At 45.4% G+C, this 14268-nt stretch overlaps 2 protein-coding genes across 3 annotated transcripts; both read left to right on the top strand.

Annotated features, from left to right (window-relative positions):
* The first annotated feature begins 816 nt into the window (after nt 1-816).
* On the top strand, nt 817-3577 carry LOC123447643 (E3 ubiquitin-protein ligase FANCL). The gene is made up of 10 exons (XM_045124255.1): nt 817-1038; nt 1162-1238; nt 1562-1640; nt 1753-1827; nt 1947-2119; nt 2189-2260; nt 2532-2665; nt 2760-2883; nt 3002-3116; nt 3201-3577. Exons 1-9 carry the CDS (start codon nt 910-912, stop codon nt 3072-3074), a joined length of 936 nt encoding a protein of 311 aa, XP_044980190.1. The 5' UTR covers nt 817-909; the 3' UTR covers nt 3075-3116; nt 3201-3577.
* An 86-nt stretch (nt 3578-3663) lies between these two features.
* On the top strand, nt 3664-8866 carry LOC123447642 (lipid droplet phospholipase 1-like). 2 transcript variants are annotated; one of them, XM_045124254.1, is made up of 10 exons: nt 3664-4523; nt 5369-5436; nt 5627-5697; nt 5946-6134; nt 6642-6802; nt 6892-6947; nt 7063-7115; nt 7191-7314; nt 7577-7674; nt 8469-8866. In XM_045124254.1, exons 1-10 carry the CDS (start codon nt 4324-4326, stop codon nt 8538-8540), a joined length of 1092 nt encoding a protein of 363 aa, XP_044980189.1. In that variant the 5' UTR covers nt 3664-4323; the 3' UTR covers nt 8541-8866. The 2 variants fall into 2 exon arrangements, with proteins under 2 accessions (XP_044980189.1, XP_044980188.1); XM_045124253.1 differs by having other exon boundaries at nt 5946-6206.
* The last annotated feature ends 5402 nt before the right edge of the window (nt 8867-14268 follow it).

Raw genomic sequence — 14268 nt, 5'->3', positions numbered from 1 at the left:
TGCAAAAGTATTCATAAATGAGCATCCTAGATTTAGCAGATGGAAGGCAAACTTTATGCATGACATTTCCTTACTAGCTCATAGAACTAAGGCTAGTTTTAGGGATGACCTCTTAAAATGGGTTTCATTCTTACCCCCTTGAGGTTAGTACATTGTGTTTTGTGTTTGTCGAGTAGACTAGTCATGTACATCGTAATGTGTGTTATGAAATAAAAGAAAAGGCTGTGGTGTGTTTTGCCCTACATTAGCCGGTTAAAAAAAATCTAAATTGCCATACATGGGTTGTGCCTTGCACAATGATGCCAGCTGCAGAACTGGCCCGCCAAGACAATACTGGGTCGGCCGGCAAGCCCTATACTCGAATGTCAGATCCTCTCTCTTCGATTCTGGACAAGTCCAAATCAGGCCAAAAGGGTCGGCCCGGCCCATGGGTGCACGTTTAGTAAACATGTCGTGCTGTGTCGGCCCGTGTGCTGCGCCTTCAAACCCACACACGGCTTAGTTAGTAAACGAATCGACATGGTGACCCGTTTAGCACGCTCGGTTACATATTTTCAACCTGTTGGGTTCATTTATAGGCATATTAAGCTGTATATTAGGGGAATATGTAAAAAAATCTAGATATTTAATTAAACGGGTCAAGTCGTGCTGGCCCACATATCCAACCCCCGGGCCGAGACACGGTCCAAGGTGTGCCGCGTGCCAGGCCTGACCCGTTTAGCCCGTGCCATGTCTGACCCATGACAGGCCGTGTCAGCATGCTCATGGGCCGGCCCGGTTGGCCAGTTTTGGTCAAGCCGTGCGTATTTCAAAAAGAAAAAAGGCAAGCCGTGCGTTCGCTCAAACTCAAGCCGCGGCGAGCGGAAGCGGTGGGCGCGCGACGGCGGCGGCGGTTGGCCCTCTCGAGTCATGGTGCTACTCGCCACCCTCTCGCGCGATGCCGGAGCTCACCCGTGCCCTGCGCAGGAATTCCAGGGGGAAGCAGGGCCGCCGCGCCCGCGCAGGCCGTCCGCGTTCTACAGCTCTGTGTTCGCGCAGGTGCGCCACCCGTTCGACGAAATGCCGCACCGGGCGCGGCCGATCGTTTTTCTCGCTTTCTGCTGCCCGCGAGTGGCGTGGTAGTCTCGTAGGTGATCCCGCGTTACCGTTTCGTGCTCGCAGATCGAAGAGGTCGGGTGGGGGCAGCTGGTGAGCGCCGCAGGCGATGATGGCGTGTCGTGCCTCACCTTCCGCGTCATGTAAGGGATTTCTTGCCTTGTCTGGCTGACGTTTCCGTGATGCCTGATGTTTGTGCATTTGATGTTTTGATGGCTTGGAGTGAAGTAATTGTTGTTCGGTGACACTACTATCATCAGACTTAGCGCACCTGCGCACGAACAACTAACTGAATTTCATGCGTTGTTCCTATCAGGTTGACAGGTTACCGTTTATCAAGAACTTTGAGCTGTAGCTTGGATAGGATGATATCACGAAGTTCCTTTCACAATGCATGCAGTGTTTCTGTTCTGTGATTGCATTTGCATTACGTAAACTTATGTCTTGTGGCATCTCTGATTGTCAGGGATGAGCAGCGACGGCACCATTTACTGGAGATCACACTGCCCATGAACTACCCGACATGCCCTCCTTCAATTGCCGCGGTACATTTCATCTAATTTTCAAAGCATCTGTCAGAACCGTTTTCACCGTATTGTGCAATGTCAGATATTTCGGAAGGATCACATAAGCTATATGAGTGTCTACTTCTTACAGGATGTTCCTTATCTCCCCAAATTACAGTGGTCAAAAAGCTCAAGACTGAAGGATGTTCTCTGCCAGTTCCAAGAGGTTGGGGAGATATTATTTTCCATCTTTTCATTAGTTCCACTTCTTACACTTCCAACTCATGAGCTGCATATTTATGGGTAATAACCTATCAACTTATTGTGTTTTGTGTAAACAATTAGCACCTGAAGGTATTGCAAGATTACTGGTCTACAATGGATGGCATTGACAAGGCCCTTTGGGTTGTCGATCCTACAAAGCCGACATATGCTATGTCTCATCGTCGCATAGCTTTGGGTGATGATTGCTATATTTTACTACACGTTGATGCACAGAAGCCCAACTCTTTACCAGAGTAAGCTCAGATGTCAAGTCTGTACATGAAAATTCAAGCATCATTGTTGATCGTCAACAAATTTTCCAGGTGCCGCTTCCTAGGCACAGATGGGAAACTGGAAAGGCTGATAAAGAATTGGAGAAAAAATCGTAAAAGATGGTATATTCTCAGGTTTCCTGCATTAAGTGATGTACTGTACCTTTTCTACTTATTTAGTAATATTATATGCTACCAGAATATGTCATGTTCAGATCGAAAGTACTCTGTTCCGATATATTATAGCAGATTGAAGTTAGTTCTGCTTTAACTCTGCTGCTGGTATGAGTACTCTTTGCATAACATTGAACTAGGAGTGCGTAACTGAAATTTATCTAGTATTATAGTGGTGGCCATGCGATGAGGTGTTACAAATATCTTTATCTGATACTAGGAGTGCTGACAAAAAGTTCCATGAAAACCTGTCAACCGTCCTAGATTTTGCACTGCCGCAACCCCCTTCTATGTGCATCAAAGATGACCAGCAAGCTGATTGTGGGATATGTTACGCCACGCATCTGCCAGTCGGTGAGCCAGTCTATTCCGCCTCTGGTTGCAACCTTTTTCTGTCTGTAGCGTAGTTCCCTGACCATAACGTCTTGCGTCTTTCTCCTGAATGAAGACGACGAACTCGGGACTCAGAGCGGGTGCGCGGCGGACTACAAGTGCGAAAACCCTAGCTGCAGCAGAGCCTTCCACTCGGTGTGCCTGAGAGACTGGCTGCGCACCATTACCACAACAAGGCAGTACGTCGAAAGGATGAAACCCTGAAGCAATTGTTTTTCCCACCACACGCATTGGATTGGTGTGCAATGTACTCCATCTCTGATGTTTATTTTTTTTCCTCATGTGTGTTCTCCGCAGGTCGTTTGATGTTCTGTTCGGGAACTGCCCTTATTGCAGCGAGCCTGTTGCTGTGAAGAGCACCGACAGCTGAACTTGGGTTTGGCATTCACAAATTGAGGCGCTGAGATCAGATGTGAGCAGCTGGTCTGGATATAAACAAAGTTATGGATTGTATGCATGTATTAGTAATAACATGTGTCCGTTTTCCACGTTGCAGCATATGTTTTTAGACAATGACCTTCAAGCAGAAGCAGGTAAGATTCCAGGTTTCAGACGGGCCAATAAAAAGGAAGGGGGGAGAAATCAGAGACATCTAGGTTGATGCGTCCGTCAGGTTTGTGCTAAAGGCAGGTCGTCATGACCTATACCGTCATCAATGGAGCTGCAAGAGGTCGAAATTGCTGTTGGTTTCTACGAAATTGGCGTCCACTTGTTCTAGAGGTGAAAGAAGTCAATTGCTGAGCTTCTAGAGTTGCAAATTGGTGTGTGTTACATAGAAGTCAATTGCTGAGCTTCTAGAGTTGCAAATTGGTGTGTGCTACATAGATTTGGAACGGTGAATGCGCAATTGCTGACTGGTATGGTTGGTATGCATAGAGTGGTCTGAATCTCTGAATGCCAATGCGCATTATTTCCCTTGGGTTGCTGGCCTAACGGTGACCCTTGAATTAGTTCACCAATTATTAGTACAAGCCGCCTGGTCAGAAAATGATATTAGTTCCAGAAAAGCTGAAATGGTCAGTCAAATGCGCACAAATCCACGGCGGCAAACGAACGAGTATAGTATTCCCAGATCTAGAGAAGGAAAAATTTGCCATCTAGGAGTATACTTGTTCCCTGTCCTTCTTAGAGCTACAGTCGGATTTTTATCCGAACGGGCGCAGCTATCCTGATGCGACGATATAACGGATTCTAGAGGGAAGACACGAGCAGACGCATATCCGGGCGTCGACGACGAGGTCCCCGTCAAAGAAAAAGGAGAGCTTTAGCGGGCAACATCGCTTCTCGAATGTTGCGATGTCGACGACGGCGCATCATCCTGCGATCTGATCCCATCACCGGAGAAAAGAAGACCACGGGGAAAAGGTGAAGGAAGGACTGCCGGTGAGCCGGTCCGCGGAGTGAAGTGGTGATCCACCTCCACCACCCACCCCAGGCCCCAACCCACAAACAAACAGAAGCAGAAAGCCAGCCAGAAGCAACCCACCAGGCGGTTGAGCTCCCGCGCCGCATCAGCACCCACGTCTTTAGCAGAGTAGTAGATGCAAGTTCTACTTCTGGCCGATTTTCTCTGATTCGGCGAGCCTCGGCGCCCGCGGCCAAGTCGAATCCAAGTCGGAATGGCGACGGGGGAGGGCGGGGAGAAGAAGAAGGGGAGGAGGAGGTGGCTGCCGGCGGCGTGCCTCCCGCGGCCCGGGTGCTTCACGGTGTCCGCAGCCGACGAGGGGCCCTCGGGCTCCGGCGCCGACGACGAGGGGGGCGGGGGCGGCAGTCGGGCGCCGACGCATCTGATCGTGACGGTCAATGGGATCGTCGGCAGGTGATTGTTTCCACCTTTTTTTTCTCCCCTTCTTGTTTCTACCGCTTTTCACTAACCCCGGGCCAATCACACGCCAATAAAGGCTCTGTTGACAAAATAGTGGGCAATTCTAGGATTGGTTTGAACTTTGAAGCCATCGATCAGTCTGGCCCTTTACCTGATGAACTACACAAGTTGCTCTGAATCTTGTCAAAGCTGTCGTTTTAATAACAGATATAAACATTCGTATATTCTACAGAAACATAAAAAAATGGGGATTTGTTCCAGATACTCTTCTTAACGGTTACTGATGCTTGTGGACTATTTGGAACTAGGCCTAAATCCGCGGTCACTGTTCTATGAAATAGTCAGTAAATGTATAAGCACATGATAATGTGAGGCATGCAACTGTAATCTTGGCGTCTTGGGGATATACAGAGTATATAGACTGCTTATTTGGTTCATGTTGTCCATGTGAAATGTCTGTAAACCTGCACGAATACACTAGTAGGCTGCAGAATTTGACTTTCAAGCTCCTACCTTCTAATTAGGTTTCAATGTGCACTAGTATTTAATTTGATGGCAGTGATACTTCACTGCTTACACTTCACATGCAGCCGTACTCACAAACAGAAGGCGTGCGAGTGCTCAAGACATGTAACAATGTGCAAAATCCTCAATTTTACCTTAATGTCTAGAATGAGCTGTGAGCTTACTCTAATACGCAGTTTCTATTATGTGTTCTGAGGAGACATCTATTTCCATATTACCTTAGTTTCTACTATCATGCAGTTGTGTCATGTTGTGAGGAGACATCTATTCCAATAGTTTTTTGCATTCATATGTTTGCCTTTTCTACGGTGCAGTGCAGACAATTGGGGTTACGCAGCAAAACATTTCATCAGAAAACACCCTGAGGATGTGGTTGTTCACTGTAAGTTTAACAGCATTAATTAAAGTATTTTACTACTATTTATGTGCAAGTACGTTCCAACACCAAACTAGTACTCTTTCAGTTGGGAATGGACCACAATTTTGGATAGAGAATTGAGTAGTCACAGCATCATTAATGGCATATCCCCTGTGGGAGGAAATAAATGGGATTGTTCTGTTGTGTGGCACAGGCAGTGGATGCAACTCAGCAACTCGAACTTTTGATGGTGTTGATGTGATGGGAAGGAGATTAGTGGAGGAGGTGAGTATTGATAAATTCATATTGGAAGAATTAATATACAGAGCTGAGCTAGCCTGAATGATCTTTAATCTACATTTTTTTTCTACACTTCTCTTTCATGATAAAAAACCTTTACTATTCCAGATGGGGAATCCCCCCACCGCTGATTACTGAAAAGCACACCTTTATTTGCGTTATCATTATATCAGCTCCTATTACTCTCTGTCTGGTCTTCCTTCTTCAAATTAACCTATATTTTGTGTTTTTAGGTGATTTCAGTTGTTCAGTGTAGACCAGAACTTAAGAAGATCTCCTTTGTTGCACACTCATTGGGTGGGTTGATTGCAAGATACGCCATTGCACTACTATATGAACCTGCTACACAAACTGATAGTCATGAGGAGTATGAGAAGGATGTCAATGATGCTCCTAGCAAGCAACCGATGGGTCAAGGCAAGGTTGCTGGTTTGGAGCCCATGAACTTTATAACTTTTGCAACACCACACCTTGGCACAAGATCACATAAACAGGTTACTTACAAATTTTGCAGTACATTCTGCCTTTATATGAAGCCTTGGCCAGATGGCAACCTACTGTGGTTTAATTTGAACTTGCATAACTAGATATCTTTTTTTTTTTTTGACAAACCAACATATCCCTGCATTATATTACTATATTAATGGCAAGTATGAACTTCAGTAAAGGTATTAGTTTGATGTAAATTCAGTTATGCCGTTTCGATTTAAGTTCCTTTTTCCATTTCATTCACCTGGTTGCACCATACCTCTCCGTGTTACCTTTTTTTTTTATGGATTAAATATGTGCAACTTTTTTCCTCCGAATATCCATGACTGGGAATTAGTAGCTTTCTGATTCTAGTGGGTGCATCTCATAGATGGTGGACAAACTGACAGATTGACTGGATATGCAGATTAATTGATTCCATTGTTAATTGCTACACGCAGATGCCCCTTCTCCGTGGTTCCTATAGATTGGAAAAGATGGCTTTTGGTATGTCTTGGCTTGCTGGGAGAAGTGGAAAACATCTTTTTATAAAGGATGTTGAAGATGAGAAGCCACCATTACTTCTTCAGATGGTTACTGATTACGGAGATCTCCATTTCATGTATGCCTTATAAATGTTGTTTTAGATGAATAACTACAGAAATGGATCTCCTTATTTCAGCATATCTTATACTTTGTTTCTATGTGCAGATCAGCTCTTCGTTCTTTCAAGCGCTGTGTTGCTTACTCAAATGTTTGTGGAGACTGTATCCTTGTGCCATGAATATTTCTACTTAGCAGATCAATATAAACATCTTGGCTATCTATTTACCAGTTCAGAATTTATAGAACTCTATTTTGTGGCCTTGACTAAAAGTTCAGTCGTTGTTGGCTGGAAGACATCTTCAATACGCCGTCAACATGAACTTCCCAAGGTAATGTTATATTTATTATCAGCCCATATTTGGTCTGTAACAAGGTTCTTATGTTTCAAAATCCCCTGGCATCAGAAAGAAGATTTTGTGGATGATGTTAGATATCCACATGTTGTATATGTGGAAAAACCAAAAGCTCGGGATGTTGATTTTTCGGATGAAATGATTTATCAGGCAAAAACAACAAGTGAAATGGAAGGTAAGATACTGAATTGGAATTATAGTAGTACCGGACTTTCCATGATGATGTACTGTTTATTGTCGAAGGACTCAATAGACCAGTAGAAACCATAAATGTAAAGTTTCTAATGATGATATCTTTCAGCTTGCTAATGTTTGCATTGGAGCTGAAGTTTTGTTGTTATTTAGTGTTTTCTGTATTATATCCAATACTATTCCGTTTCTCCTGGATGATTAAGACGATATTTTTTCTAACTGAATTAATCTGTCTTCTATTTCAGAGGTAATGCTCAAAAGCCTGAATAGAATTCCTTGGGAAAGGGTAGATGTTAGCTTCAAGAGGAGCAGACAAAGGATTTTTGCCCATAGCACCATTCAGGTATGTTATAAACCCCATGGCCTTCTGGTCCTTGTTCTTCATGTCTGTTTAACAAAAGTTTCTACATTGTGATTACTTTACATGTTGGCACGGAAAAAGAGCTCCCGTTTCAAAGGCTACATTTTAAAGTTTCATTAGCATCTGTCTGCTGAAAGCTCTTGGCTACATTAGTTTTGTTTAAGCATTGCCATTTCTTCTAGAAATTTTCAGCAGTCAAGAGATTATGCTTATTGTCCAGGACAAGAATGTCAGTGCAAGACATTAGAACAATGGTCACACTTAAATGAATAACTGCAAGACTGTCACTGTCACTGCTTGCACCGCTGATTTTCGGAATGCTACAGATTCTTCTCTGATGATAGTAGTAGTTGTTGATGTGGGGCTTATGGCTCTACCGACACAAGAGCTAGAAAAGGCTACCATTTAAGTTGGTAGGTAGGTTATCACGGACCAAATACGGATGCAGTCCTTGCTGTCAAAAACAGCTGGTCCTCCATTTTATGCCTATTCAGGATAGCTTTGCTGCCTATGCGTTATAAGTAGCTGCAAGATATGGAAGCATGGTTTAGCTCGACTTGCATGACTGGCTGGGTAGCTGTATCCACTCTGTTTCCTGAGAACACAAAAGGAAAAATGAACAGGGCTATCCTTGCCCGTACTATGAGTTGATGCTTGCGGAATAAGCTGCAGTGCCAAAATTGAAATGTGATACAGTTGATGAAGCAAATTTACCAAGCAAATTCACTTGTCTGGAAAAACTGATTCATTCTTTCTCATTTTCTTTCATGTGGCAGGTAAAGACTTATTTCTTCAACTCTGATGGGGCCGATGTGATCTTCCACATGATCGACCATTTTCTTTACTAACATGGAGCGATATCGTGGCGGTCCCAGTTTCTTTCTCTTCTTCTATTCTTCGTATTTGGATACCAATTTCAATTGGATAGGAAAAGGATAGTGCAAAAAGTTATTGGAGATACTACACTGGAACAGGTAGATCCACCCATGGTAAAAGGAGTGCTGGGCCTGTGTATGTTTCCTGTAAAGTCTGTCTAGGGCTCGTAGGTTCCTTTTCAGTTTTTCTCTCTTGCATCCATGCTTCAGTGTGCATGCATGTAAATGTTTAATGGACCACAGCCACAGGCTGTTGATTCATCAGTGTAATAAAATAAGATCCGCTGTGTGTTGCGTCTCGAGCAGAGAACTCGTAGCGGGAATTACGGGTATTGACCTCTCTTGCCGTCAGTGCATGCTGCAGCAGCAGCAGCCAGCATGCATGTCTCCTGCTTGACCTGAAAACCTCCTTTGACTGGCTACACCAGTATTATATGCTACTACTACTAATTACTGAAGCTATGGTTATTGCTTGTGACATTATTCGGATGCACAGTGTATGACTGCGCTAATGGGGATCGAAGCCGTATCATCCAGTTTAGAAACACCTTAACTCATGTGTGTTATAAAAGATCCATCTTCAGAACATGAGATATACTTGGAGCAATGGTCAGAGCGAGCCCATTTTGTGCAAGTTTGATACTCCCTCCGTCCAGGAATAAGTGTACATCTAGGTTTTGTCCCAAGTCAAAGTTTCAAAATTTTAACCAATTTTATAGGAAAAAGTGGCAGCATTTATGAAACTAAATTAGTATCATTAGATTCGTTTTGAAATATAGTTTCATAATATACCAATTTGATGTCATATATGCTACTATTCTTTTCTGTGAAGTTGGACAAAATTTTAAAACTTTGACTTAGAAGAAAACCTAGATGTACACTTATTTCCAGACAGAGGGAGTAGCTTCTTTTGCAATGAGGAATGGGATCTGGAGTTCCATTCTCACATCCCCCGAGGAGAGACTAGTGTAAAAACAACACTTGCTTGCAAAAATAGAAAAATCAAGAACATCCATCGGATGTTGAATGGATGTCTCAGATTCAGCTTGAGGAACATGGTGGAGTGGCCTTTTCATACATCATTGCTAGTCAAGGGGTTTTCATAAAATGCATAACTGCTAGTCAAGGAGGTTTCGTAAAATGCATAACTGCTAGTCAAGGGGGTTTTCATAATTTGGGACATCCATTTAATATCCGACGGATGTCATTGTTCTTTTTTCTATTTTTGCACATTAGGTGCTCCTTTTACACAAGTCTCTCCCCATCCTTCATGCCCTCTCGTCCTCTCTCTCTTTGACCACTACATGTACCCGTTTTTGCTAACTAAGAGCATCTATAGTTGGACGCTTCAAACCTGCCTCAAACACTCGGCCAGATGACCCAATCACTCACCGGTCACAAAAACCGACCCAGACGAGCTCCTCAAACAAGTCTCAAACGTCTGGGCTCACTGGCACCACTTATAGCCAGTCCAAATCTAGGGTGGATATGCGGGCGCCCGGGCGTCCTCCACGTTGGACCCGACAGCCTTACCCCCACCATGAATTAAATCAAATCCATCAAACCTTTCCTCCTCCCGCCCCATCTTACCTTTCTCGTGTCCGAGCCCTCGTTGTTCGTCATCCTTGCTCATCGTCGGTCTCGATCCGCCGCCCAAGATGTCGTCCAACCCCTCCCTGACCGTCGCGACAGAGGTTACATCCGCCTTGTCTGTCGGTGTCTCGTCCTCGGCCTCGTCATGCAAGCCAGAGAACATCGCCAGGAGGAACCGATGTCGTCAACAACGAGAGGAGAAGCGGTTGTGGCGTCGCAGGGAGCGAAAGTGGAAGCGGACATGGATGAACAGTTGTCCCACACGTTGCGCCCGGAACTCCACACCCCATCCATCCGTCCAGTGATAATGATTGCATCGTTGGACCAGGTTGGGACACAGGAGGATCCTACGACCGGTTGGGGCATTCCAGAGAGCTTTTTGCCCACACAGACGTCGACGATGGACGTATATCACTTGCGGAAGCTCGTTCGGGCATGTATAAGCACGGGCACCGGCGGTGCCCAGGCTGCCCCGATTTGTTCGTCGGAATGACACAACAAGACACGATATGTTCCTTTGCTCATGTCCAATCAACTTTGCATATGACATGTTCAATGTTTTGCATAGGCCAGATATGATGAATACTCGTAAAACCATGATCGTTTAGTAGGTGTTCCCGTCGGACATGATCAATGAAAACCAAGGACCGACGCAATTGAAGTACCAATTGGGTGATCCAACTTTCCCTCCATTTGAGGTTGGGACAAGATCCAGTCCCCAACCGAGCAAGAAGAATAAGAAGAAGGCAAAGACGAAGAAGGCATGATATTCGACATTCTCAACTTTTGAGGATATCTTGTTGGTCAAAACTTGGTTGGCCACACCAATGGATTCAATATGCGACACCGAGCAAAAGGATAACAAGTATTGGGAGAAGATTTGGAAGGAATATCACGAACAAAAGGAATTCATGGAGCCGCATCCTATCATCACCAACCGCAACATGGCATCTCTCCAACATCGATGGGGGTCATTCAAGGGGAAGTGAACAAGTACGTCGTCTACTACTCACAAGTGACCGACTGCACTCAAAGTGGCATGGGAGTGGCAACTCACGTAAGATACTTCATCTTGTCATCATTTGCGTATGTTGGTTTGTTTTGCATTCTCATGCTCATATATTTTTGGTTTGCTAGACGACGGTTGCATCCACTATGTATCACAGAACAGAGAAGAAGTCATTTGCTTTTAGTCATTGTAGTAGCATACTGAATGGTAGACCAAAGTGGACACAAGTTGTCTCCGATCTCAAGGCCGACAAGAAGAGGAATGATGGCTCAATCTCCCACCAATCAATTGGGTTGGATGATGAAGCGTAAGATATTGTCGTGGAGAATGAAAACATAGTTCGGAATAATATCAATTCCATTGAGCAAATTGCTACAATTATTATTGGAGAATTTAAATTTCCTCTTCCTAATGTCAAGAAGAAATACGATATTCTTATTCTTGGGAAGATGCACATCCCCATTGAGGTAACATAGTGCCATACATAGGATCTGGCACAAGTGTGGAGTTCGACAAGGAGATCCAATATCGCCATCCTCTTCATCATCGTCATGGAGCCCCTCCATAGGATTTTCGACATGGCAACCGAGCATGGGTTGCTCTCACGGCTTCGGGGACGGGCAGCCACAATGAGAACATCACTTTATGCTGATGACTTGGCGCTTTTATGAACCCAGTTCAAGAGGACATGAGAATGGTTGGATTTATCCTACAGATATTCCAGGAGGTGACTGGCCTACGAACCAATTTTGCAAAGAGTGTCGCGCTGCCAATTCGTTGTGATGGCCATGACCTCCAACAACCGTTGCTGCCACTAGGGATCCCAATTGGCACCTTTCCATGTACCTACCTTGGGATGACGCTTTCTGTCAAGAAGCTATAGAAGATTCATTACCTCAACATCATGTCCAAGTTTGACAACAGAATGGCGGGATGGAAAGGCAAGCTAATGTCCAAGGGGGATAGGCTGATACTTGCGAAGGCAGTTCTACAATCCCTGCTAGTCTACATGCTCTCATCGCATAAGCCTTCAAAATGGCTCCTAAAATGGTTTGACCAGCGCACTAGAGCCTGGTTTTGGTGTGCTGAAGACAAATGCAATGGATGGCAATGCAGGGTAAGGTAGGAGGTCATGTGTCGTCCAAAACTGCTTGGAGGTCTTGTGCTGCATGACATGGAAAAGTTTGCACGTGCGCTAAGATTAAGGTGGATTTGGCTAAGATGGACCGACACTAAAATTCTGATTGCTCGCACGGGAGGGCCATGTGATGATAGAGATTTCGCTATATTTGCCCGTGCTACTAGAGTCAGCATAGGAGATGGAAAAACGACACTTTTCTGGAAGGATGCATGGCTACATGGGATGGCACCAAGGGATATTGCACCAAAGTTGTTTGAGGGATCATCCAGGAAAGGGAGAACCGTCCATGATGTGTTGTCTCGGGATAACTGGGTTCACGATCTCGAGCGCAACTGGCGTGATGATATGATTGATGAACATGTTAAAATCTCCGATATGTTGGAACAAACTCATCTGAGCCCTACGGTTCATGACTCCATTGCATGGAAGTTGACAACTGATGGCACATACTCTGCCAGGTCAGCCTATCACTTTCAATTCGAGGGTATGATCAACTACAAACTATACACCTCGGTATGGCGGACTTGGGCGCCTCCCAAGTGCAAGATATTCCTCTCGATGGCCATGCAAAACAAGATCCTCATTGCGGACGTGCTGCTTATGCGAGGTTGGGATAATAATTATTCCTGCCCATTATACATCTGCTGTCTGGAGACAACCGAGCATCTTCTCTCTGAGTGCTTCTGGTCGAGGAGGGTTTGGGATGCCACGGCGGTCTTGACAGGTATGCCATCCTTAAAGCCTGCTACCTGGACTGCTGAGGGATCCCTCGGTGATTGGCTTCACGCTCTAAGTCCTCCTGGTATGGACGCACGATGAAGGAAAGGGACAAAGGCACTTGCAATGTTGATCTGGTGGGAGCTATGGCTCGAACGTAATCGTATGATTTTTCAAAAAAAGGAGTTTCCGGTTTCGATGTTGATTATCCGAATAAGGGATGAAGCTGCCGCCTGAAAACTTGCGGATTGCCCAATTACTTTTGATCCGAGCTGAAGCCTCACTCTTCACTATCTTTGTTGCCTGGCAAAGCCGGCAACAGTTGTATTTTTTTTACCACCTTTCACTTGGTCTCTGACCTAACGTTGTAATTGGCCGTCGGCCTTTCCTCTGCTTAATAGGATCACAACAGCTCTCCTGCTTTCTTACTAAAAAAAAAGGAATAGCCTCCCCACCATATGCTTATTTCCTCGAAGCTATGCAAGGGGAGGAATGTCTTCTGGAACATCTCCACCCCTTCGATGTGGATAGGGCCCTCGAGGAGGCTAGGGCGGGTGCGAAGGGATTACATGTCATTTTACCTTGCTGGTAACTGATCTATTTTGCCAATGTGTGGCTGTTGTTTGGAACTTATGAAACCATCTCTTCTATAGAAAAAAAAAAGGCCAGCCTCATGAGCCTGAAATGTACTACCAAAGAGAGCGAGAGAACGGCGCATCTGACAGCGAGTGCAAGCAAGCAAAGCACTTCCATCATCCTCGGGGAGACGGGGCGTGGACTGAAACTGAACTGAAGATGAAGAAGTACTAGCATCGTTGTTCAGCCTCAGCCTAGCTGCCAGTTGAATTTCTTGGCCCGCCCTATTTCCCGACCCCCGTTTCGCTTGCAGGGAAGAAGGATCTGCGCAGGGGCACAGGCGGGTCCCCCTCTATTTTGGAAACGAGCCCAGCTCCACGCAAAGCGCTCTGCCCCCCCCCCCCCCCCCCCCCATCTCATCTCATCTCATCTCACGTCATCTCCCCCTGCTTCGTTTCCTCTCTCTTATCGAGCTGTTTCTTTTCTCGCATGGCCGAAGCAAAGGAAGGACCTCGCTAATCCGTGCCCCTGCTAACGAGCAGAGCATTGTAATGCAAAGCTAGGCAGGCATGCGTCGCTGTCCCTGCCCCCAGCCCTTGTGCCCTCCTGCTGCCTCTCTCCCCTCCCCACAGCTCTTGTGCTCCCCCCTCTCTCACTCTCCCTCT

Source organism: Hordeum vulgare, chromosome 4H (genome assembly GCF_904849725.1).
Source record: "Hordeum vulgare subsp. vulgare chromosome 4H, MorexV3_pseudomolecules_assembly, whole genome shotgun sequence".
In the NCBI taxonomy this organism is placed as follows: Eukaryota; Viridiplantae; Streptophyta; class Magnoliopsida; order Poales; family Poaceae; genus Hordeum; species Hordeum vulgare.
The sequence above is the reverse complement of the archived record's forward strand: the minus strand, read 5'-3'. Positions and strand labels throughout refer to the sequence as shown.

Coding starts and splice junctions, on each gene's coding strand:
- LOC123447642 (XM_045124253.1), top strand. CDS start 4,324: ATGGCGACGGGGGAGGGCGGGGAGAAGAAGAAGGGGAGGAGGAGGTGG. Junction 4,524..5,368: donor GTCAATGGGATCGTCGGCAG/GTGATTGTTTCC, acceptor TCTACGGTGCAG/TGCAGACAATTGGGGTTACG. Junction 6,948..7,062: donor CTCAAATGTTTGTGGAGACT/GTATCCTTGTGC, acceptor CTAAAAGTTCAG/TCGTTGTTGGCTGGAAGACA.
- LOC123447643 (XM_045124255.1), top strand. CDS start 910: ATGGTGCTACTCGCCACCCTCTCGCGCGATGCCGGAGCTCACCCGTGC. Junction 2,120..2,188: donor AAGCCCAACTCTTTACCAGA/GTAAGCTCAGAT, acceptor CAAATTTTCCAG/GTGCCGCTTCCTAGGCACAG. Junction 2,884..3,001: donor ACCATTACCACAACAAGGCA/GTACGTCGAAAG, acceptor TGTTCTCCGCAG/GTCGTTTGATGTTCTGTTCG.